This window comes from Ailuropoda melanoleuca, chromosome 13 (assembly GCF_002007445.2).
Source record: "Ailuropoda melanoleuca isolate Jingjing chromosome 13, ASM200744v2, whole genome shotgun sequence".
NCBI classification, from domain to species: Eukaryota; Metazoa; Chordata; class Mammalia; order Carnivora; family Ursidae; genus Ailuropoda; species Ailuropoda melanoleuca.
In genome coordinates this window covers 75,532,869-75,558,003 of record NC_048230.1, presented here as the reverse complement: position 1 = coordinate 75,558,003, position 25,135 = coordinate 75,532,869, and the positions used below count along the sequence as shown (strand labels likewise).

At 49.6% G+C, this 25,135-nt stretch overlaps 1 protein-coding gene across 10 annotated transcripts in view; it reads left to right on the top strand.

Annotated features, from left to right (window-relative positions):
• RASSF2 (Ras association domain family member 2) overlaps window positions 1-22,341 on the top strand; it is a 44,569-nt gene extending 22,228 nt beyond the window's left edge. For 9 of the 10 annotated variants that reach the window (XM_019805499.2, XM_019805503.2, XM_034641730.1 and 6 more), the window contains 10 exons: window positions 2,280-2,370; window positions 4,788-4,863; window positions 6,815-6,966; window positions 9,294-9,382; window positions 10,384-10,544; window positions 11,382-11,483; window positions 12,354-12,405; window positions 12,833-12,954; window positions 14,452-14,549; window positions 16,438-20,281. In XM_019805499.2, coding sequence (XP_019661058.1) covers window positions 2,312-2,370; window positions 4,788-4,863; window positions 6,815-6,966; window positions 9,294-9,382; window positions 10,384-10,544; window positions 11,382-11,483; window positions 12,354-12,405; window positions 12,833-12,954; window positions 14,452-14,549; window positions 16,438-16,507 — 981 coding nt within the window. In that variant the 5' untranslated portion in view covers window positions 2,280-2,311 and the 3' untranslated portion in view covers window positions 16,508-20,281. Of the gene's footprint in view, window positions 1-2,279; window positions 2,371-4,787; window positions 4,864-6,814; window positions 6,967-9,293; window positions 9,383-10,383; window positions 10,545-11,381; window positions 11,484-12,353; window positions 12,406-12,832; window positions 12,955-14,451; window positions 14,550-16,437; window positions 20,282-22,152 lie in introns of those variants that run through there. The other variant, XM_034641732.1, reaches the window with a different exon arrangement.
• The last annotated feature ends 2,794 nt before the right edge of the window (window positions 22,342-25,135 follow it).

The following is a 25,135-nucleotide window of genomic DNA, read 5'->3' as shown; positions in this document are numbered from 1 at the left end:
GAATTTGTTTGCTAGTATTTTGTTGAGAATTTTTACATGTACACTCATCGTTTAGTTTTCTTTTCTTTTTAAGATTTTATTTATTTGTCAGAGAGAGAGAGCACAAGTAGGGGGAGTGGTGGGCAGAGGGAGAAGCATGCTCCCTGCTGAGCAAGGAGCCCGATGTGGGACTTGATCCCAGGACCCTGGGATCATGACCTGAGCCGAAGGCAGACGCTTAACTGACTGAGACACCCGGAATCCCTGGCCTGTAGTTCTCTTATCTGGTAGTATGTTTACCTGGCTACAAGGGTATCAGGGTAACGCTGGCCTCATAAAATGAGTTTGGGAATGTTCCCTCCTCTTTGGTTCTTTGGAAGAGTTTGAGAAGGATTGGGTATTGATTCTTCTTTTAATGTTTGGTAGAATTCACCAGTGAGACCATCTAGTCCTGGGCTTTGCTTTTCTTTTCAAAACCTGGGAGGTTTTTGATTACTAATTCAATCTTACTCATTATTGGTCTATTCAGATTTTCTTTTTCTTCATGATTCAGTCTTGGTAGGCTATGTGTTTCTAGGAATTTATCCATTTCTTCTAGGTCATCCAATTCATTGGCATGTAATTGTTTACAATGGTCCCTTAAGATCATTTGTATATATCTGGTGTCAGTTATAATGTCTCCTTTTCATGTCTAATTTTGTTTGAGTTTTTTCTCTTCGTCTAACTAAAGGTTTGTCAATTTTGTTTATCTTTTCTAAAAACCAGCTTAGTTTCATTGATCGTTTCTATTGTTTTTCTGATCTCATTTATTTCTGCTCTGATCTTTGTTATTTCCTTCCTTCTAATTTTGGGCTTAGTTTATTCTTTTTCTAGCTCCTCGAGATTGTTTATTTGGGATCTTTCTTTTTTCTTAATGTAGGTGTTTATTGCTATAAAGTTCCCTCTTAGAACTGCTTTTGTTGTATCCCATAACTTTTGGTATGTTGTATTTCCATTTTTGTTTGTTTCCACATATTTTCTACTCCCATTTCCTCTTTGACCCACCGCTTGTTCAGAAGCGTGGTGTTCAATTTCCACGTATTCGTGGATTTTTCCAGTTTTTCTCCTACTGTCGATTTCGAGTTTCATACCATTGTGGTTGGAGAAGACAACTGGTATGATTTCAATCTCCTTAAGTTATGAAACCTGTTTTGTCTGTAACTTACTTTGAAATGCATCAAAAATAAGATGGATTGTTGAATAGATAGAGGAATGTGTAGCGGGACAGATGTGTGATAAAGAAGGATAGTAAATGTCAAGGGTAGACGAGCCACGCTGCCACGGCTGTTCTTGTCTTATTCTCCATCTTTACGTCTGAAAATTCTCATAATAAAATGTTTGCAAAAAATTTTGGGTAATGCCATTACCCAGAGAGAGCCAATCCCTCATTGATGTTTATACATATATACATATGCCAGGGATTCTTCACTGGGGGCAGTTTAGCCCGCAGGGGACACTGGGTAATGTCCAGAGACATTTTTAATTGTCATGACTGGGTGGTGCCACCGGCATCTCGTAGGTAGAGGCCAGGGGTGCTGCTCAATGTCCCTCAATGCACAGAACAGTCCCCACAACAAAGAATGATTTAGCCCAAGTGTCAGTGGGGCTGAGGTTGAGAGACGCTGACATGTGTATCTGAATATCTGAATATATATATATCTGTTCATATAAATGTATATATGTGCATATTTTATGCTGACATATATTTTAAACAAAATCGAACTCATGGTTTTGTGCCCTGCGTTTCCATAACGTGTTGTCATTTTCCCAGGTAATTTATTGCCTTTCACGTGACCATATTTTAATGGTGATTGTAGACGTGTCTGCTGTGATTTATTGCATCCAGCTCTGTGTGGGCATATTTAGGTGGCTGGCCAATCTTTGGTGTCCCTCAGTGGAATCTGAGTCTTCCCCGTCAGACACATCTCTATCCTGTGTTGTGAAGATCTCTTCAGGGGCGACGTGTCGGTCGCCCTTGGGACCACCTTCCATGGCAACATTCTTAGGGACTGGAGCATTTGATCTGGGGTTGTCCAAGGGTTGTCATCTCTCCTTTGGGTGTTTTTTTCCCAGAGGCTGTGACAAGCAGAGGCAGTAGCCGACAGTGTGGTATTCCACTAGCCCTGGGTCAAGCACTGGGCTGCCCAGGCTGCGGGTCTGGGGCGGGGACAGAGAGCCATGTGTCCCCTCCCCTGGCCCAAGTTCTGCTGAGTTCCTAAGGACCCAACTTGACTTTGACCTGTGTCTTTTTTCAAATATAGGCCTCCCCTTCTGATGAAAAGAGAACAGAAGAATGGACTACAGTCACCAAACCTCCCTAGTCCCGTGCGGGCAAGACAAATATATCTCCAAGTAAGATTTTTGGCTTTAGTGTTATGTCCCCAGTGGCCAGCCCCGTGTGATGGAAGCCCCTGGCAGGGGAGGCTCTTCTGTGTATGGGGCGGGGGGGGGGGGGGGGGGGCGGCGCCTGTGTGTGGGAAGCAGGAAGCTGCTGAGTGTGAATGAGTGAGAGCACACCAAGGTTGGCATTCTAGATAAAAACATGGCCCCGGAGCCTGGCCATGGACAGCAAAGTAAAGGGGACCTTCAAGACTCAACACCTTTGGGGGTTCAAGAGAGATGGTGTCCTGGAAGGAGGAATTAATGGTGGCTGCCCCCTGCGCTGTCCGTGGTGTCCCCTGAGGGAGTCCCCTCTGGGTTGTGTCCCTGTGCTGCTGGGGTGCTGACCAGAATGGGCACAGATGCCCCCTGAATGGAANGGGGGGGGGGGGGGGGGCTGCGCCTGTGTGTGGGAAGCAGGGAAGCTGCTGAGTGTGAATAAGTGAGAGCACACCAAGGTTGGCATTCTAGATAAAAACATGGCCCCGGAGCCTGGCCATGGACAGCGAAGTAAAGGGGACCTTCAAGACTCAACACCTTTGGGGGTTCAAGAGAGATGGTGTTCTGGAAGGAGGAATTAATGGTGGCTGCCCCCTGCGCTGTCCGTGGTGTCCCCTGAGGGAGTCCCCGCTGGGTTGTGTCCCTGTGCTGCTGGGGTGCTGACCAGAATGGGCACAGATGCCCCCTGAATGGGAGATAGTTTCACTGCTTTATATGGACTTAAATCTCCTGAGCTCAGAGTTTTTGCTAATGGGAGCTAAAAGGGACTTCTTTAAATGATAATTTTGAGGGTAATATATTTTTATCCAGCACAGGGATTCGTTCATACTGAACGCTGTCTGAACAAAATGTTTAACTTATCCGAGACCAAATTGTTTTAATTCCTTTCCACATATTTGGCCATAGACAGACACGCAGTTGTGTGAACTGGGGATCATTCTTATCCCTTCATCGAGGGGTTTCTCCAGGGACCCTGGCTGGCCAGTAATTTCAGATCTGTGCGCTCCAAAACACCAAGCAGCTTTTGTGTTAAGTTATTTGGAGTCTCATTTGTCACTAATTCATTTAGGCTTGCATAGAGTTACTCCGATTTTTCTAGGTTTAACTTGTCAGGAGCTTCTTGGAATTTCAAGCCAGCTTTGACCTCTGGTGTGGCCCCAAGCCGCTCCATTGAATGGTTGCATTCAGAGACCAAACTTTGTAGCATCTTGCCTGAGAACAGGCATAAGCACAGGGCAACGTGGCCAAGCTCCTTCCTTCCCGGCCCTCGGGCACCGGCACGCACTTTCACAGAAAATGGAGTGGATCCTTCTCAGGTTGGATGAGGGCTCACCCTGATCACAAAGGTGGGGGGTCCTCACTGTCTCTTGTTCAGTAGAGCTGTGTTCCCAGGGGGCCGCCCGGAAACCAGGATTTAACAGCTACGGAGGCCTGATATAGGGCTTCAGAGGGAGATTTGCAAGTTAAAAAAAATTTTTTTTTTAAGTTTATTTAAGTAATCTCTACACCCAACATGGGGCTTGAACTCACGACCCTGAGATCAAGAGTCACACGCCCTTCCCACTGAGCCAGCCAGGCGCCCCCATGTTTGTTTTCAATAAACTAAGAGCACTTAGGATAGAATAAAAAGAGAAAACCTTGTAGAACAGAATATTGCGGGGCCCAGAACCTCTTTCTGCCCCCTTGTGGTCACTGCTCCCCAAGGGAACCGCTCTCCTGAATTCTAACACCCACTTTGAACTTCATCCAAGTGGGATCACACAATATGTGGCCTTTCCTCGGCCTAGTGTCTGTGAGATTCCTCCGTGTTGTGCGTGGCTCATTCGTATTCTTGTCACTATGTAATATCCCACCGAGTGGCGACAGCTCCCTTTAGTCGTCCTCCACTGTTGATGGGAGTTGGGAAGTTTTTAAGCACACCATCGGGTCGTGTCTGTGAAGCATAAGCCCATGGGTCCAGACCTGTCCCTTTTAACTTTCTGAAAAGCCTAGAAGTTTCCGAGTCTCGTGAAAGCCTGTAGTGATTGTCCCACCAGAGGTGAGGGAGAAAGGACAGTGAGAGGCCAGAGACACACTGTGGACTTTGCAGTGTGTTTGCCTTACTGAGGACTGCGTATGGAGCTTGGCTTGGGGAGTGTTGTCAGAGCAGCCAGCCTTGGTTTGCTGGAGTGTTCTTACGCTCAGTCTGTTCTAGGTGGGGTCTGTTCTTGACCTTGATCCTGGGGGAAGATGGGGATGGGTGTGATGGCTGTGTGCATGTGTCTACACACGTGTGGACAGACACCCAGACTGGGGTTGCTGAGGGCCAGGTTGGAAGTGAGAAAAGGGGGAACAGGAGCATTACGGTGGCTTCAGCTGACAATGTCACACCTTTTGTATTTTGCCCTAAGGAATGAACTTCTCCTGCATCTGAAGACCTACAATTTGTACTACGAAGGCCAGAATTTGCAGCTCCGACACCGTGAGGTAAGGAGTCCCTGGGGAAGGCGTGTGGGCCAGCCCAGTCTGTCTCCATGTCTCCAGGGCCTAAGGGTCCCTGCCTCTCCTGTCCCCTTGGGAGTGGCCTCTCATTTAGGATGTTAGCGGGAGTCCCTGGAGTTCTTTGGAAGGAGATCCCAGGCTCATTTTGTTCTAAAGAGGATGAGCTTTTCTGTTCCAGAGACATTCCCGGGGATGAGACTGGGCTAGCATCGGCTTCAGAGGGGGTCCTCCAAAGCGGGGCCCTTTCCCATGGCTCTCAAGCAGGCTGCTTCTTCTCGGGCAATTCAGGGATCTTACCCAGTCCTCTCTGTTTACACATCCCGGCCCATGTCTGATTGCGACAGCAACTGGGCAAGCCGTGTCAGCTCTGTGTGGAAACGCTGGCCCTTCCCCACAACTGCAGTGGTCTTCCTAGGGTGCCCTCTTGGGACGCGCTTTGCTCTCCTTCCGGCTTCCCTCAGCCCCCAGCCCGAATCTAAGCTTACTTAACCCGTATCCATTTCCGTAAAGCCTGTTATCAGGATAGATGGTGAGTCATGTAGAAGCCTGGTAGAGTAATTTATACTCAAGTGTTCTAGACTGATAAGATATGTGTAATACCCTTCTAAACACATTTTCAGGTTATCAAGCCATGGTGATTCAATCCATAGAAACAGATATCAGATGGTTGAATTTCAGCTACGAAGGCGGGCTGGTTGGGGAGAGTATGTGAGATGCAGTGGCTTTTTCTGTGTCCCTCAAACCAGTCCATGTAGACAAAGTCCTACTTTGGGTTAAATCCGGTCCTAAAATCATGTGATGTAACAGTAGGTGTGCCAGCCTTCACCAGCTAGAAGGCCATCTATACAGCCTTTTCCTCCAAGACACCCACCTGCCTGAAAGTTGTTCCCCTCCTCTCCTGCCTTCTTTTGTTCTCCCCCTCGCCCCTGGGGATGATCCTGGGATCGGGGTCAGTTGTTCATTGGATGGGTGTCCTCTTCATCCACGTGGCTTGTCCTGAAGAAGTGCCGTGGCCCAGGTCTGACAGCTGTGGGGTTTTCTGAGACTTGAGAAAGAAGGCCTGACCCTTTTTAGGCACTGTCCTTAAAGCTTCTCCTCATGAGTGGCTGGGCTATTCACAGGATTTTGGTCCTTGGAGAGCTTTTCTGCGGTGTGTCTTAGAGAATAAATTCTCAGAATGCTCTATGATTAAATAGAGACTCATTATAGTAAATGAGACTCGGTTCTTTGAGACAAAACCTGCCAATGCCTTTAGAAGGGTCTGACGTTTAACTTGTTAGCAGTCAACAACCCTTGAGTATAAATTTGGAATTCTTGGAGGATTTATTCACCTCTTGGAGAGGCCTAATGTAGCACATTAGCTAATTAAAGGCTCTGGGAAGTTCTACTGGTAAGAAATCTGATTAACATATCATCTCCCAACTCATGACCACCTGACACCCTTTTTAAGGTAACAGTTGATCGGCCTGAGGAGCTCGTTTTCGGTAGTATAAACTTGGGGAAATGTTATTTTAAATCTCCTTCAACCAGCAGGTCAGATCGCTAAACATGTTGTAGCACAAGACGTATCACTCTCCACTAGGGGAGGGGAAAGTAGCCAGTTCAAGAATCTAGCTCTGGCTTCTGTTAGCAAGGCTCGTCTCATTTACCCTGAGAGATGTCTTCTTCTTTCTTTAAAGTATAAAGACAAGAAAACCCATTTTTATCATTCACATACATGCACTTGAGTTTCGAGGCAACTTTCGCGTTGACCTGTGAGGTCGTCTTGAGGGCGTCAGGGGTCGTTTGCGGTGGGGTGCGTCTCGAGCTGGGGTGAGGTGTAACAGGCGCGCCCAGCCAGCACGCGTCAAGGGCGCTGTCCGTTGTGCCCCCGCGTGCTGCTGGCTTCTGCGGAGTTTTCTGGGCCGGCTCACCGTGCCAACTGCTTCGTGGGCAGGAGGAAGACGAGTTCATTGTGGAGGGGCTACTGAACATCTCCTGGGGGCTGCGCCGGCCCATCCGTCTGCAGATGCAAGATGACAACGAGCGCATTCGCCCCCCACCATCCTCTTCCTCCTGGCACTCCGGCTGTAACTTGGGAGCTCAGGGGTGAGTAGGAGAGGTGGGATTGCGGGTGGCCGGGAGTGTCTGGGGGTTCTGTTCTTCAATGTTCTTGAGCAGATAAGTGCCACCTTCTTCCAGCAAGCCTTGACTCCAGCTCCCATTCTCCCCACCTGCCCTGTGCACCTGTTCTGCGCTTAGGAGGAGGAGGGGGAAGGAGCCGATGTTGTTGTGATCGGGCCACCGTGCCTCTCACCACAATCACTGGGTGAGAGTCAGAGTGGGGGAGGGCCAAGGCCTGGCTGTGGTGTGTCCTTTCCTCATGGAGAATTCTTGAATCTCTGAGGGGTATCGCTCATGGCCAGCTGGGCCTAGCCTGCAGATTTCTGATGGACGCCTGGTGCCCAGCGCCTTCCCATGGGGACCACTCCTTACAGAATGACCCAGCTGTGGATACACTAAGGCCTAGAACCTTCTCTCCAAAGCTCTCCATGACTTGGGGGAAACTGGAAGAAGAAAAGGAACATCAGGCCTTGCCTAAACCACTCCTGTGAGGGCAGCTAGGGGGCTGCTTCCTTCAGGCCACACCCGGAGCTGGGTGACAGTGTGACAGTAGTCTAGGAGGTTCCCTCCTCCACATTCCCACTGGAAGGTCTGTGAAGCCCGAGCCTGTTCTTCCCCTCCCTCTGCTGCCAACTGAGTAGCCAAGTGCATGTAGGGAGGCCCGCCCTCTCTGCTGGGACTTCTTCCAGGGACTTTAGTTCTTGGTGCCGAGTGACTGACTAGCCGTGTTCCGTCCTCCAACTTGCTGCTGCTGCCTCGAGGCCAGAGTGTGGGCGGCATGTGCTGACCTCTCAGCCAAAACCACAGTGATGCGTTTTCTGTTTTCAACCAGAACCAAGCCCTCTCTGCTGGACACGCTGGACGTTCTGTTAAACTCCGCAGCCAAATCCGTCTTTCTCTAAAGTTGAGAGAAACCTGCACTGTGGCCAAACCCTGGAGCTGATCTGCTTTCTTTCCCAGGGAGTTTTAGAAGGGAAGTCGCCCAGCCCATCAGACGCTGGGATGTCTGGTCAAGGTTCTCTGGCTTCACCTCCTTGGCTGGTTTCACGCTGTACTTCGATTTCAGCCCTTTCGCCATCTTGGATTTCCTGTGGGCCAAACCCTTGCCACAGCCGCATTACGACGCCCAAACTATGCTACAGTCCGTCCCCTATGTGAGAGGATTTTTAGAATGCCATTCGACTGCATGATTTTTGGCTGAGCCGGCTGACGCATGCTTCACTTGGCTCGCTCGTTTCTTCTCCCTTCCCTACAACATCAAGCTGGTCTTGGTTGGTTCTTAAAACCTGCCAGGACTTTTGAGAGGGCTGTCAGGAAGGGTAATGAATGTTATCCCCGATGCTGGCTAGAATAAAGTGAATACCTGGGCCACTGCGGTAAGAACGAGAAGCAGGCTGAGACCAGTTTCTGCTTCGGTGAGGGGGTGGGCGGTGGCCGCTGGGAGCACCAGACGTTCACCACTCTGGAGTGGCTCTCCCCAGTTCCGGTCTGGGGTCAGAAGTCCAGAGTTAGGACAGTGGAAAGTTCTGTCAGATTTTCAGTTTTTATTGTCGTCCCTTAAAACCATCATCCCTGAACCCTAAGTCCCATCTCTACTGGGTCCCAGAGAGCCCACACTCTTCTCACAATGGGATGGCCATAAGGGGTTAAATATGATTCTCCTTTCTGCTCAAATCTCCTGTTGATTTTGGGTGTGCATCTCTGAGCTGCTGTCGTTATCCCTTTTGGCTTAGAGGGGAGTCATTTGCCAGTTATCCGGGACTCTGCTCAGACTGGTTGCATGGGGTCCAGCTTGGTTGAGCGTCCCGTCTGGCAGCCCCAAGAATGCTGTCATCAGTGGCCCTTCCAAAGCTGCTCTGACCCTCGTGGCAGCCAAACTATTAGACCCGTTCCTTATAGATGCCAGAAGCCATTTCTGAGTCACTCCTCCAACAGGAAAGGATCTGAACTGGAATCTTGTCTGGAGAAACAGATGTCCATTATTATAGGGTTTTCCAAATAAGCTGAAGAAACTCAGTGCAGACAGCATGCAGATTTTGTTCCTCGGTGTTCTCCATCCTGGGCTTGATGAATCGGGTGCTTGTGTTGCGGCCGATGCCGGGAAGGAGCCTCTTCTCCTCCAGAACACCCCCTCCCCCCGCCCAGTGCTCAGCCCTAGAGTGGGGCCAGCCTCACAGGACACTCTGCATGGGCCGCCCCCATGGGGGTGTGCCGGTCCCCAGCCTGGTACAGGCCAAGTGCTCCCCTTGCAGGAGAGGGTGGGTCCTCCTGCAGGGGCTGACCCGGTGTCCCTTCTGTGTTCTGTCTCCCAGCTCCACCCTGAAGCCGCTCACCATGCCCAGCATTCAGATCTCGGAAGTGGATGCCCCGCCCGAGAGTGAGCAGACGCTGAGCCCTACAGGTGCGCGCGGTGGGAAGGGTCCCGCGTCGGGCTCCCCTGTGCAAAGACTGATGTGATCTAGATGCCGTAAACTGAATAAATAAAATTCACGTGGTTCAAGATTCAAAGAGTATTCAAAGGAGACTGTCGGAAGTTCCCCAATTTTATCTACTCACATAAGTGGTTCCCTCCTAGAAAATACTTGAATGCATTCTTTCGGAGATCCTCTGTACAGATACGAGCAAATACACAGCAAGGTACCTTTATGGTGGGAGGTCATTTCTTTTCTTCCCCTTTTTACATAAGTGGTAGCATGTTGCACATCCCTGTTTCTGTTAGTTTGAGGACTGTTCCACACAAATCCGTAAAGAACTTCGGCATTCTTATCCAGCTCTGCCGTATTCCATTGTGTGGAGAAATGATAGCTGAGATCACTCCTGACTGATGGACGCTGAAGTCATTCCAGTCTCTTGCTGTGACAAACAGCAGTTAGCGGCTCTGGACACGTGTCATTTCACACATTGTCAGTGTCTGTAGGATCCTTCCAAGTGGAATTTCTGGGTCTGAGGCTATGTGCATTTGTAATTTTGATAGATACTGTCAGTTGGCAATATCTTGCAAGTCCTTATGTCATGCTTCCCCTGTGCCAAGCACTATTCTAAATGCTTTGTGAATTAATTCAGTAAACCCTCACAACAATCCCGTGATGTGAGTGCTATTATTATGCCCATTTTATGGATGAGGGAACTGAGGCATGGAGGGGTTAGTGAAACATAGCAAAACTGGGATTTGGCCCTGGGAATCTGGCTCTGAAGTCTCTGCTCTGAATCTTGTCACTGTATTGCTTCTCAGTAAATTATACCGTATGTTTTTCCCGCGGCAGGAAATACTGTTTTTACGAACTGTATTTCGGGGGAGGCGGGGGTGGGTACTGTGGCATTGGCCACAAAGAGGGTACTGTGTGCAGACTGCCCGCATCCTCGGTCCAGGCAGACAGAGCTCACCTGCCCCTTCCCTCTTAGACTCCAGGGGCCTGAAGCCCCTGCAGGAAGACACCCCACAGCTGATGCGCACACGCAGTGATGTTGGGGTGCGTCGCCGTGGCAACGTGAGGACACCCAGTGACCAGAGGCGAATCAGACGCCACCGCTTCTCCATCAATGGCCATTTCTACAACCACAAGGTAGAGAGGATGGGGGGTTGGGGGCAGGGGTAGCCCCAAGGGAATGAGGCCTCTTCTTGGGCAGCGGCCACACCTCAAGGCTACAGACAAGTGGAAAGCCAAGTGTTTGCCCTTCTGTCTTGGGTCGTGGGTGGGCTGCAGGCTCTGCTGGCTCTGGGAGGGATGAGGGACCCCAGATCAGGAAACTCCCCCCTAGGGTGGTGGATGAGATTATCCCACGAGTATCAGAGCTGTCCGCCCTCCCTGGAAAATCCACACGTTCCCCTCTTCCTACACCATGGGCCTCTCGGCTACTGTGTGGTCTCACTTTTCTGTGAGCTGAGTGTACCCCCTGAAGCAGGACTCAAATCAGGGGGCGTCCAGACACTACCCACGCCCCCCCCAACACTAGCTGACCCTCCTTTCCTCCCGCCGCCTGGTCCGAATCCAGCCCCAGAAGCAAGTGCATCAGGGGAGAGGGGTCAGAGACCTTGTGTTGAAGTCACAGAGGAAGGGGCCTTGTGCGTGTTTTCTTTGGAAAGAGGGATTTCCTTATCTGGGTCGGTCCCCCCTCCCCCACCCAGCCACTTGGCGAGCTCAGACACCGCGCCCCCCAGCCTCCCATGGGGACGGTGGGTGGGAGATGAGCTCCCGAGTTAGGCGCAGCCCCGGGCTGCCTTGTCAACATCAAAGCCCACTGTCTGTCAGGCTGTGTGTGGGGGCGTGGCTCTCAGGGTACACGGGGTGAGTGCCCTTGTCACTGTGCCCTTTACCCCAGGCCACGGGGCTGGGACACCTGGGTTTTAGGGCCCAATTCTTGACCCCACTGCCACCCTGAGCTGGACCCTCTATTGATAGACATCAGTGTTCACGCCGGCCTACGGCTCCGTCACCAACGTCCGCATCAACAGCACCATGACCACCCCACAGGTCCTGAAGCTTCTGCTCAACAAATTCAAGGCAAGTCCCCCCTGCGGGCTGACCTTGGAGGGGCGGCGTGTGGGCCTGCGGGGGCCCCGAGGTGGGAAGGGAGACCATGGAGAGCGTGCAGTAAGATGGGGTGGGGGGAACTGGGCGGGGGGGGGAGTTTGGGGTCTTCTGACCTCATGGCATCAGTATCCCACGGGAGCTTGTTAGCAAAGCAGCTTCCCAGGCCCCAGCCCTGAATCAGACCTGCCGAATCCAAAGCCCGCAGGCCAGGGGGCCCGTTCAGCAGCTGGCAGGATTGCTGGCTCGTGCTGCCTCGTGCTGCTGAATTCTGAGAAGCACCGGCTCTCAGACCCCAGGCCCCGGGCACAGACTGACTTCTGAAACACATCTGGGGACCCTGCTCCGAAAAATGAACTCCGAGACACGTTCACATTCTAGTGCATGGGTGTCCTTAGAGTCCCGTTACTCCGTAGGTTTTCCACAATCCCTTTGTAAGAAATCTTTGGGAGACAGGGATCACTGTTTGTCACTGAGGCACTGTTGGCTGGTGACCTCTGGGTTCAAGTCCCCAGCCATCACCTGCCGTTGGAGGAGCTGAGCCAGGGACCTAAGCTCCCTGTGTTTCTGCTGCATCTTCTGTAAAAGGAGGGTTCACGGGACCCCATTGAGGGGCTGTGTGTGGCCCGGTGCTTGGCAGGGGGCAAGCAATGTCAGTCCTTCTTATCGACTGGTACTGATAGGGTTACCTGCCTGCCCCCTCTCCTCATCCCCTCTGGTGAGATGGTTCCCCGTCGGGAGCGCCGAAAATCCATTTAGCTCTGCAGCGTTCAAGAAGCAATGGCTGGGAGTTGGGGTGTGTAAATGTGCGCTTTCTTCAAGCATCTCTTGTTTCTGATTCAGATCGAGAATTCCGCAGAGGAGTTTGCTTTGTATGTGGTCCACACCAGCGGTGGTAAGTCTGAGAAACACAGCGTACTTGAAAATTGTTTATTTCACTCGAACCAGCGAGTGGAAACACACTACCTCTGCCTCGTTCGCTTGCTGTTTGGCCTTCGGAAACTTCCACGTGTTGTTTGCCTCCGAGGCCGGTGGGGGTCACTGGCTGAGTCCACTGGGGAATGCCGTATGGGGTCTAAAACCCAATGGCTTATGTAAGGGGAACTGGATTTTCTTGAGAGGTAGATAAAACCAACTCCTCAGAGCGGGGAGGGAACGGTTGCTTTGAACCAGAATTGTTCATTCACCGTGCAGTCTCCTGACTTACCTGGCCGCGTCCTCTAAGGTGCCTGGGCCCCTGGGGCCCCTGAGTTGGCCAGTACTTACGGTGAGAAAGGCCTCAGGCCCCACTCAGGGCTGCTCTTGGCTGTGTGTGGTTCCAGAGAAACAGAAGCTGAAGAACACCGATTACCCTCTGGTTGCCCGAATCCTCCAGGGACCGTGTGAGCAAGTCTCCAGAGTGTTTCTCATGGAGAAGGACCAGGTGGAAGAAGTCACGTACGACGTGAGTCCCCCGTCGGTTGGGTGGTCTCTCCTCAGGAGAGGGGAGATTTGGTTGGGTTACCTGCAACTGGGCTATGACTTGACTTTCTGGCCGAGGACCACATCCCATTTTGCTGCCATTCCTTAATACCAAGTTTTCTTTTCTTTTCTAAAATTTAATTTATTTTTTTTATTATTTCTTAATTTAAAATTTTCTCATTTTAAAAATTTTTTTATTTTTAATTTTTAAAATTTTTTATTTTGTTTTTTATTTATTTTTTTGAATTTTAAATTTATTTTATTTTTAAAAATTATTTTATTTATTAATTTAAGAATTTTTTTGAATTAAAATTTTTTATTTAAAATTTCTTGTAATTTTTAATTTTTTTTCTTAATTTTCTTTTTTAAATACTAGGTTTTCTTGAAGCAGGAACGGTCATGAGGCAGGGAGAATGAACGTGGAGGCTAGGTGAAGAGTATACCCTGGGGGAGTTGTTGGGGGAACACTCAGGCACAAAGTGGTTTACATAGAGAGTAAATGTCTTCAACCTTTCTAGGCTACTGTAAGGGCTGAGAAGGTTCTGCGACCTCTCTTAGCAACTTCATGCTGTTTGCAGTAATTTTACCTTCTCCTATGTGTTAGCCAGCTTTTGCTACAGTGACAAACATCTCCGAATCCTAGCTGCTTGCAACAGTGACCATTTCTGTTCTTGCTCAGGATGCTGCAGGCTGGTGGACGCAGCTCTGCTCCAGGCTGGGGGTGGAGTTCAGGCGTGCCTTGCATGCCTCATTCAGAGACCCAGGCCTGAGGGGTAGCGGCTCCCTGGGGTACACTTCCCATGGCAGATGCCTGGTGTGCTAGAAACCAGGGCAAACCTCAGAAGCTCGTCTGAAGCCTCCACCCAAATATAGCTTACATCGTGTCCACGCACGTTCCATTGACCAAAGCAAGTTGCAAGTCATACAGCAGCTTGACACTAATAGGCTTTTCCCATGGAAAAGAGTTGATCGAGTAGGGTGAGGATTCTTGCGGAGGAGGGGGGATGGCAGTGGAACTTCAGCGCACCTGGGGGCCACCCTCACCCCCCCAGCCTCTCCGGAGCCGGTTCCCATTTGGATGCCTGCTCAAGACTCCAGAGGCAACATGGCTCCCTAAATCTTGTTAGGGGAGAACAGAGAGGTCTATTGAATGTTGTGGGTTCAGGTGTTCCCTGCCTCACTGCATCAAGAGAGAGAGCTTTCCCACATTTGATAATCACCTTGTTGTGCATTGGGATACACGGGACGAGAACTGAGAAGTTCTGAGACACGTGTCACCGATAGGGAGCGATCATCAGCGCAAACTCTGTGCCAGCCTTGAGAAGAGCAAGGCTTGGCTACTGCGTTTTAAAGAAATCCTGGGTCAGTGCAGAAAGAGGTTTCCTGCGTCTTTGCGCCTTACATGAGAGGGACACCAAAGGCTTTGGAGTATGGGTGGGGGGGACGTGCATGCACCCCAGACCGACTTCTTCCTCCCCAGGTGGCCCAGTACATAAAGTTTGAGATGCCTGTCCTAAAAAGCTTCATTCAGAAGCTCCAAGAGGAAGAAGATCGCGAAGTCAGGAAGCTGATGCGCAAGTACGTGTGGCCCCAGGGCGCTGGTTGGGCTGCTCCGGGGGCTCAGGGAGCCGGCTCTCCGTTCCATGCCTCCCGGGGACTGTGCTGGGCGGCTGTGTGGGCCTGGGTCCTGTGGACCTTCTTCCGGGAGCTTCCCGTGACAAATGTGGATCTCAGATGGGGACGCAAAGCTTAAGTGTGTTGGTCTCTTTGCTTCCTGTGTCAGCTTCTCATTTGAATGTGGGACATAAAAGTGTTCCGGGGATTTCAGGAAGGCAGGCTTAGCAGTGGAAAGAAGTCTAAGCAACTGACCTCTGAAATCCTTTCCTCCTACCCTTCTCCCTTCTTAACATTTCTCTTCTGGAAATTACTATTTTTTTAAATTTTTTAAATTTATTTTTACTTATTTATTTATTTATTTTAAAGATTTTATTTATTTATTCGACAGAGATAGAGACAGCCAGCTAGAGAGGGAACACAAGCAGGGGGAGTGGGAGAGGAAGAAGCAGGCTCATAGCGGAGGAGCCTGATGTGGGGCTCGATCCCGTAACGCCGGGATCACGCCCTGAGCCAAAGGCACACGCCCAACCGCTGTGCCACCCAGGCGCCCCTACTATTTTTTTTTAAAGATTTTATTTATTTATTTATTTGAGAGAGAGAGAGAGTGAGAACACAAGCAGGGGGAGCAGCAGAGGGAGAAGCAGACTCCCCGCTGAGCAGGGAGCCCGATGCAGGTCCCGATCCCGGGACTCCAGGATCATGACCTGAGCTGAAGGCAGATGCCCAACCGACTGAGCCACCCACGTGCCCCTGGAAATTACATTTGGCTTGAAAAGTCCAGTAAAGCTTCTCTCTGGCGAGGATTTTTTTTTTTTAAATTCTGTGATTGAAGTGTAGTTGACACACAGCGTTATATTTGCTTCAGGCTCTGGCACAGCGATCCAACAGTTCTATCCATTATTCAGGGCTCACCACAACAGGCGTAGTCCCCATCTGTCGCCATCCAACATTATTACACTTTATTCCTGTATTCCTGACGCTCCACTTTTCATCCCTGTGACTTTTTATTTTACAACTGGGAGTTTGTACCTCCTAATCCCCTTCACCTGTTTCACCCTATTTCTCTGGGGAGAATTTTATGATTTTTTTTTTGCCACATTTAGTCATAGAGTGGATGGCTTTTCAGGGATACAGCTGAACAACGGGTTGATTTCTGCCCCTGGAGAATGGCGCCAGTGCTCTATTTGCTGTAACAGTGACGATCACTAGCATGAAAGTTCACATTTACTGAACACTAGCTATGGGCCAGACTTGAAAGACAGCTTTTGCTGTGTGGTGCAAAGCCCCGGCCATCAGGAGCCCGTCCGTGAGCCCTGCAAAGCGGTCCGCATGCTGGCCTCTGCACTGTCTCAGTTCAGGGAAGGAGTGGAGCCAGGCCTTTGTCACAAGTGGACCCCCACCCTTGGTAGTCGCTCTGGTCTGTTCTGCAACACGCAGGGGCCTATATGCGCTTGAACCATAGGGAGCTGCCATTTTTGTAGGCCCCTCACGATGGTCAAATAATGGCAGTTTCCGATGGTCCAGCCCCGGTGAGGATCCCATGCTACTGTGCCTTGAGCTTAGTAAGCTCGGTTCATGGAACCCTTCCTGTTGGTGCTGCTGTTTTCGCCTGCCCGTCCTTCTTTGGCCAGAGTTCCTAACGACAGTCAAATCATCTAGTTTGGATTTGGTCTGCTCAGTTCTCTCATCCGGGTGTGGAAATGAACACAAGCCGAGAAGGTGCCTGATGGCGGGCCCCGTGATAGACGCGAAGGGACCGACAGGTGGCCCCTGGAGCCTGGGGTGGGGGAACATCCAGAGGAGGCGTGTGTTGCTTTCTGCCATCCGTCGTAGCTCTCCCTGTCCCCAGGTACACCATGCTTCGGCTAATGATCCGGCAGAGGCTGGAGGAGATGGCCGAGACCCCAGCAACGATCTGAGCCACACGCGGGAGGGGATCCAAACGCCACAGGGGCTGCCACTGACATGAGAAGACACGCCGGAAGCTGGGTACCTTACTTCCATGGAAACGTGTAGATACAGACCTCTCCAGCTCCCGCCGAGCCACCATCTGTTGCCCGGAGCAGGATGGAGAAGCCAGCAGGCAACTCCCATCCTTGGATCCCCAGGCTCCACTCCTTTCTTTCACTCACAAGGACTTTTGAATTTTGTTATAAGGACCCAAAGCGCGTGCGTGTGTGTGTGTGTGTGTGTACACACATGAGCACACGCATGCACACGTAAGCGTGTGCACACATGGTACATAGCCACGTGCCTACCTGATGTTCACATGCGACTGAACTCCGAGCCCCGGCTCCATCATTGTGGAGCCTGACGGTGCGCAGCTGGAGAGCAGGCACGTCGGGGGGTCACCGATCTGAGGGGCTGACCTCAATGGCTTCCCTCGAGTGCCAGGGAGTAGCCGCACGTGTTGGGAAGGGAAGGGGACTCCGCACGCTCACCATTTGGGGTATTTATATGTTGGTAGAGATTCTCCCTGTACGTCTAGAAGGCCTGGGCATTGGAAATTAACAAAATAGCAGTCCCAGGCCCTCGGGGAAGGTCGGATGGAAAGAGAACGATAAATCATCTGTGGGTTAGATGCAATAACCCCACAAGTTTTTACACTGGAAACTTGGATCGTTTAAAATAACGAAGACGTATGTGATGATCTCTGTGGATTCTGCCTCTGTGTTCACCTCCATGGCCACGTCTCAGAGACAGGAGGGCAGCCTGTTGTTCCACTCAGCATGCCAACCCCAACTCTGGCTAGTGTGGACGGGGCCTGGCCTTGTCCTGGGGTGGGGCCCAGAGTCTCCCTCTTTAGGGAGTCACAGAAGCTCCTTACAGATGTGACGGATGCCTGGGAGACCAGCCCATTTCCCATCAAGGGCTCTCCCTGCACTTGGAGCTGAGGCCATGAGTTTGAGATTGCCCTCTCCTTATGCATCTGGACTCCAAAGCATGAGGACAACCCAGCGACTGACCGAGTGTGGGACTCAGGGAAGCTCGGTGGGCTGCCCTGTGAAGGTGCATAGGGAGGCTGGAGCTTCTCGGAGCAGCCACCTGGGTGATGTTTAGAACAGACCCCAGTGGGGGGAAAGGGTGGGACGGTGTGTCCCCTCTGGCTCCCATCAGGAAGACCGCTGGGTAGCTGGGCTGGTACAGTTTGAAGAGGGACAGACAGAGGCTTGGAGCGGGGTGCCTGGCTGTGGAGATCAACCAAGCAAGGCTGGGAGCTCCTAACAGCAGGTGTCTCAGCCTTGTTGGGGGAAGGTCTCCCCATCTCTTCACCTCCTCTCCAAGAAAGGTTTGGGGAGCTGAGCAGTTGGCGGAAGGAGAGCCACTGATCAGTGTCCCCAAGGAAGGTGGATGTTTGCAGCAGACCCGTTCCTGCCCCCTCCTGCCTCCTCTCCTCTGTGGCTTCCGTGGCCTCTTTAGATGGCTCACAGCTGTGGTCTTATTGTTGACTTTCACAAAGATGGCGTGCTGCCACCTGGCATTTTGCCGGGGGTCTCCTAGCAAGGCGACCTCCTCCTCGGGGACAGTGCCCCAGCCCTATGGGACGTGGACTGGAAATCCGGAGGCCTTAGTCGCAATCACAGACCTCGGTGGGCCCCTGCAAAATGCACAGAAAACCCGGGGGCAGGGGGAGAGGCTTCCTTTGTCACAGATGGGAAAGAGCGGGTTTGTGAATGCAAACACACTTCCTGAGTTGTGCATTTGAGAAAATGACTTCAGAAACTTCTCTTCCAGTTACTTTTATTTTGAATGTTCAAAGACTGTGTGGGCCCCAGTGATTCTCCTTGGTGGGCTAGGCAGAAAGATTTCCACAGAGCAAATTACTGACCACTAACTTTTGTTGGACAGCTCTTTCGGGTTTATACGAGTCCTCTTTGATTTGCACTAGAACTGCGAGAGTTTAAATAGGGAAATGTGGCAAAACGTCAGGTTTGCCAGCTCCCTTTCTGAGAAAGCGATACTAAGGTAAACCTGGTTTCTTAAAGATGGTGGGGGGGGGTCAGGGTAGAAGTCGGGGGGATCACATCTTAGAAGATACATTCCAGTTACCACAGGCTGTACTTTTCCATTTGGCCCACCCCGTCTAGAGATCATTTCGCACGTCCTAATAACCCGATCAGGAATTTTGGAAAGGTCCTTTGAAACAGCAGCGGCTGAAACAGAGACACTTCTCCACGGTGTGGAGCCGGATTTTCTCACTGGTATCACATGGCTTTGCAGCTTTGAATTCCTCTAGTGATTTGTGTGGGTTTATGTCATTGCGTGCAATGAACCTGAAATCGTGTGAAGAACAAAAGGCCAATTTATAGGGTTTTTTCCCCTAACTTGTGAAAAGCCGAATAGCCACATCTGGCTTTCTTTTTCTAGGGGCTTGTGTTACAAGGTGATCAAATGAAGGAAAAGCCTGGCTGGGAAGGGGGTCCCTTCCCCCAGGTGGTGGTGGAATTAAGCACAAGGTCACTTTCTTGGTGATCACATGAGTGGGCAGGAGATGAGTTAAATGCGGGGGGCGTGAACAGGGGTATCTTGGGGAGGGACTGAGAAGCACAAACAGCAGGCCTGCCTGTGCGGACTGGTGAGGAATGTGTGCACTGGGCTCCAGGCTGATGGACTTGAATTCTACGTGAGGTTGAGGGGGGAGGAGCTCAGATTAGCCCCCCACCTTTGAGGAAAATGCTGGGACCAAAAGCCGAGGTTTTGGTCTGAGACTTCAAGGAGAAATGTTTACACCCTTCCCTTTTCCCTACCAGAAAGAAAATAACACTCTGTCCTGGAGATGGCCAGATAAAGACATTTTATCATCATTGTAGATGAGACTTTGCAATAGAATGACACACACACAAATCTGTTCTCAGATGCAAAACATCTTGGCACAAATTCTTATCTTCAGGGTTGGGTGGTTATTTCAGTGTCAGGAACAAAGAGGAGCGATGGCTCCCAGAAGGCAAGACACTCTCTTAAGAGAAGCTCTCCTCCAAAGAAAAAAAAAAAAGAAGGCCAAGCTCCGTAGCGGGGAGAATGTGGTGTCACAGGTAGGTCACCAAGAGAGGAACTTTCTGTGAACGAGGGAATTTCAGGGCCTCGTGGCCAAACCATGATGTGGGGGCTGAGACGGCAGGCAGGGGAGGTCTCCAGCATCCTCGAGGCCACACACACAGTTTTGAGTTGTTACTGCAGTTGTTGTATACAAAGGCTTGCTTGAGTCAGGCGAGGTGAGAAATGATCTCCGAGAGAGAGGTAGAGATACGGGTGAATCCGGCACCCCTTCTTTCAGGCAGAACTGAAAGCGTTTACCCTGCCACGGGGGGTTACAGCGCCCCCTGTGTTTGAACCAAGCACAAGACGTGGACAAGCTGGGAAGGGAAAGCCTCAAGTTGCCCTTGGAGTCTTCCCCGCGGATTGCAGACCTGCTCCCCAGGCCGACGGTTTGTGGTGCTTTACTCTAGTGTTTCTTCAGGGTTTCCCCACTTGTGTTAGCTTTGTGAGTATTCTTTCCTTCATCATAACTTGCCTCAACCATGGTACATGACCTGGGTCAGCATTTGGTTCTGAACGTACAGACTGATGCGTCTGGGTGTTGTAACATAATTTGACAAGGCCTCAGGAGGGAGCCATAAATGTCTGTAACATGTTGGTATGTTTTAATGCAGCTAACTTAGATCTTGTTGAAATAAAGCACTTTTCAAAGAGAAGTCCCTTTGTGGATGGGTCTGCGTTGGCCGCTGGGCGGGGAGCCCTGCCTTGTGGGAGGGCCGGGGATGGGAATGCGAAGGCACATCCAGGAAATAAGTTGATTATCTTCCCTGAGAGTTTATGCTTTGGACGTGCTCAGACTTGGCTGTAATGTTCCAAATAGGAAGTGAAATGAGAACGTCCCCTAGGAGTCTCGAGTTCAGGTCCTGCTAGAGCCAAGAGTTGAGGTGGAAAGAGCTGGGAGCTACCATTTGATGAGGCTGGATTTTGTCCTGACTCTACCCCAGGCCTGTTTTGATCCTGGGGCCAAGTCGTGGAACCTTTTGCTAAGACTTGGTTTCCCCATATCTAAAATGGCCGAGCCACCCCTGCAGGGGTGTGGGGACCCGGGCTTTCTTCTGTTGGAGGCAGCTCCCCAGGGGTTGCAAAATGCAAGACCCCAGATGGGGGCCCAAGTTCCACCCTATGGTGTGGGGCCAGTGTGGTGGTTAATTCTGTGTCAACCTGGCTGGGCCATGGTGCCCAGATATTTAGTCAAGTACTAGTCTAGACATTGCTATGAAGGTTTAGATCAGATTAACATTCATATCAGTAGACTTTGAGTAAAGCAGATCATCATCTTTCATAATGTGGGTGGGCCTCATCCAATCAGTTGAAGGCCCTAAAGGAAAATAGTACCTCCCCTGAGGGAGAGAGAATTCTGCCTCCCGATTGCCTTTGGGCTTGAGCTGCAACATTGGCTCTTTCTTCCCTGGGTGTCCAGACTGCCAGGCCACCCTGCAGATTTTGGACTTGCCACCCCCCAATTGAATGAGCCAATTCCTTAAAACAAATCTCTATGTAGACATGTCCTGTTGCTTCGGTTTTTCTGGAGAACTCTAACACAGAGGGTTATATGGTTGGTTCACAACATTTGAATATGTGATTGATAATTGTCTTCCTAGGAGCATAAATAATGACCAACATAATTTGGCCTCTAAAAAAAGCTAACAACCAAGGTAAAATTTTCCACAATGCCCCCAAGTGATACTTATATGTTTCTTTTATTTATTTACTGTTTTTTAAAATATTTTTACAAATTCTTTTGAGAGAGACGGAGCGAACAAGAGCATGAGCAGGGGGGAGGGGCAGAGGGAGAGGGAGAAGCAGACTCCCTGCTGAGCAGGGGCCCAATGTGGGGCTTGATCCCAGGACCCCAAGATCATGACCTGAGCTGAAGACAGATGCTTAACTGACAGAGCCACCCAGGTGCCCCTATATGTTTCTTTTAAAAGAGAGAGAAAGGGGCGCCTGGGTGGTGCAGTTAGTTAAGTGTCCAACCTTGATTTCAGCTCAAGTCATGATCTCAGGGTCCTGGGATCAAAACCTCCATGTTGAGCCCAGCGGGGAGTCTACTTGGGATTCTCTCCCCCTCCTCTGCCCCTCCTGCCCATGCTGTGTCTCTCTCTCTCTCTCAAGTAAATAAAATCTTTAAAAAAAATAAAAAGAGAGAAAAAAGCTTCGATGAATCAAAGCTCCCCCTAAGTGCTGTTTTGATTTTTTATATTTAGAGTTTTCACTTCGAGCAGTAGCTTTTTAGTTGCTGAATTAGCTAAGCAGGGTGCAACGGACGAGCAGACAGTTAAAACACTTCCAAGGCAGTGAGGTTTTTGTACTGTTCAGACGGGGGCATGTAGGTGACAAAGACAAAAGATAAACAGTCTGCCTGGGGTCCCACCAACACCCCAAATCAGGCAGTAAGCCTTACAGAAGTTGGAGTGCTGAAAATTACCCAGCAAATACTAATAATCTTCTCCCCAAGGAGCCAGCAGTTCTTGGCTTTCCTTATGGAAACAGATTTTATGAAATAACTTGGTTTTGTCTATTTTAGGTAATGAAGCTAGTACTGAATGGAGTTTGCTATGAGCACAAGACCGAGCTGTCAAGTTTTGAATACATTTGAAGAGGTTTTGCTGAGATGCTTAGATGCAAGCAAACCTACTGAAAATTGAACTTGGGTGAAATCGACATTGCTCTTTTCATTTTAAAACTATGCAAAATAAAAAATGATTACTTACGATTTAAGGGGCGCCTGGGTGGCTCAGTCGGTTCAGCGTCTTAACTGTTGATCTCAGCTCAGGTCTCGACCTCAGTGTCGTGAGTTTGAGCCCCGTGTTGGGCCCCACGCCAGGCACGAAGCGTACTTTAAAAAAAAGTTATTACTTATGATTTAAGTATATACTTCAGTTAACTTTAAGCTTTAAATCCACGGGCGCACTGGTAGGGACTGTAAGCTCTGGTTTGCCCAGGACAGTTTCGGCTTATACCTGTTGTTCCGTTGTGATTACCAAAAGCAGCCCCTGTGTCTCTCAGAATGTCCCGGTGTGGGTGATGAGTATGGTCGCTCTGCACATTGGCGAGAAAAACAGCTCGCCCTCATTATAATGTGTGAGATTTTCAAGATGAAACCATAAGTTGGAATTTAAATTTAAATTTTATGATAGAACTGAAATCTAAACACGTGTTTTGGTGAAAGGCAAAATATAATATGGATATTTTATTTTTAAGGATTTACTTATTTATTTTTAGAGCGAGAACTTGGGGGGAGGGCAGGGCAGAGGAAGAGGGAGAATCTCCAGCAGACTCCCTGCTGAGTGCAGCTGGGGGGCCGGCTCCATCCCAGGACCCCGAGATCATGACCTGAGCTGAAATGAAGAGCGGGACGCTTCACCGCCTGAGCCCCCCAGGCGCCCCACAATGTGGATATTTTACATATCATATTTTGATAACACTGATTTAAACGTTCTTGTGTTACCGTGAGTTCCATTTTTCCTAAAGGAGTTTCTGAACCGGACGCATTAGCATGAACTCGTGCGTGAACGTCGCTCTACCCACAGCTGCAGAGCCATCTAAGGGGAGGGCAGCACCCAGATTATGGGGTCTCTTACCATAACCTCCACTGAGAGAAATTGGGCTCCCAGGAGAGTAGCTGGTGCCAAAGACTGGGGCAGAAGGCGCAGGACAGCGTGGGTATGTCTTGCTAATGGGAAGTAATTATGTCTCAGAGATGTCTGGGGTATAATTTCGGGAACAAACTGCTGATGAGAATTCCCACGCATAGCAAATACTGAATGTCTGGGGCGATGAAAAAACTTGAGTCCAAAATGATCCCAAGGAAAGATTCTAAAGGTAGGGCCCGTATTTACAGAAATGTGATGTATTGTTCAACTTAAACTGTTAAAGCTCCTTAGCCAAATTTTGTCTCTAACACAAGTCACAAAAATACATTGGAGTAGTTTGCCGAAAAGCTCTTGAGTTATCTAAGCGAAAAGAACAAATTATAACATCCAGACCCATTAAAAGAAACCAACAAGGGAAAGCTGAATTTAAAATGGTCATAATAATCTAGAAATTATTTAGAAGTACCAAATGAATTTTGCAAAGTTGCCAAAACGATGTGAATAGATACAAATTTATTTTTTTTCTATGTATCAGCAATAAGAGATTAGAAAATAAAATTAAAAAATGGAAAGGCATTCCTCATTTATGGATTAGAAAGACAGCAGCTCCCCCTAGATTGAGCTAAATAATCCCAATGGAAAGCCCAGCAGTATACCTCAATTAAAAAAAAAAAAAAAGCCAAGTAGGACTTTTTCTTCCTTTCTTCCTCCCTTCTGTGATAATGCTGCAGATAAAATAGAAACCATAAGCATGAATATTATTCAGCCATTAAAGGTATAATTACAAAGCTTTTGTAGAAACATGGAAAATATTATTACATACAGTGAATAAAATAACATGTTCAATAGGCTGGCAGGACTCTCTTTAAAGCCAATGAAAAAAGTTACCTTGGAGGATAGGATTATGATTTCTTTATGTTTCTAATACACTGGCTTTTAGGTTAAAATTTCCTGCTAGTAGGGGCGCCTGGGTGGCACAGCGGTTGGGCGTCTGCCTTCAGCTCAGGGCGTGATCCCGGCGTTATGGGATCGAGCCCCACATCAGGCTCTTCCGCTATGAGCCTGCTTCTTCCTCTCCCACTCCCCCTGCTTGTGTTCCCTCTCTCGCTGGCTGTCTCTATCTCTGTCAAATAAATAAATAAAATCTTAAAAAAAAAATTTCCTGCTAGTATGTCCAAAAATATTGAGGGTCCAAAAGCACATATATATACAAAACACACACACACAAAACACAAACAGTGGCCAGAGCATGAAAGCCAGCTAGGCCCTTATCCCCTTGCTGGGGCCAGTTTTCTCCCTGTGCAAGACTTCAAAGGCCTCACTGTCCTAGGAGGCCCTTCACGCAATTGAAATGCAGTCCCTGTGAGTGTGCATGTAATAGACATCACATGCATACACGCTAATGTGACAACACAGACGGGCAGATACAACGGCACTCCAGAAAGGAAGGATCACATCTGTAGTTCTAGGGCCCGTGAGAAAACCAGTAGGAGCCGGAGGGATGGAAGCTCTATGTAAGAAACCGGGGAATTCCTTGTCTTTCGGCTCAGTCACCCTGGACACGAAACCCCACTTTCTAATAGTACTCTCGATGCTTCTTTCAGGAATTAGAAAAGCAACAGCTTTCAAAAGGAGGGGGGAAAAAACCTATTATAAATTCTGGAAACCCGAGGTCATGCGGAATATGCTGTCAGACTGTTGTACTTTCGTTTCTGACGTTCTGAAGTTCCCTTTATTAAGAACTGGGTACCAGAGGCAGTGCCCGATCGGCTAACCAAGTCCCCACCCTGGCCCACAGGACAGTCCCTGTTCCTCTGTCTTACCTCACATGCCAGGAGGTTTGATCCAGGAACTCAGAACCTACATCCCCACAGAGCAGGGGCTCAGCTTCTCCGAGGGCTGCAGGGAAGAAGA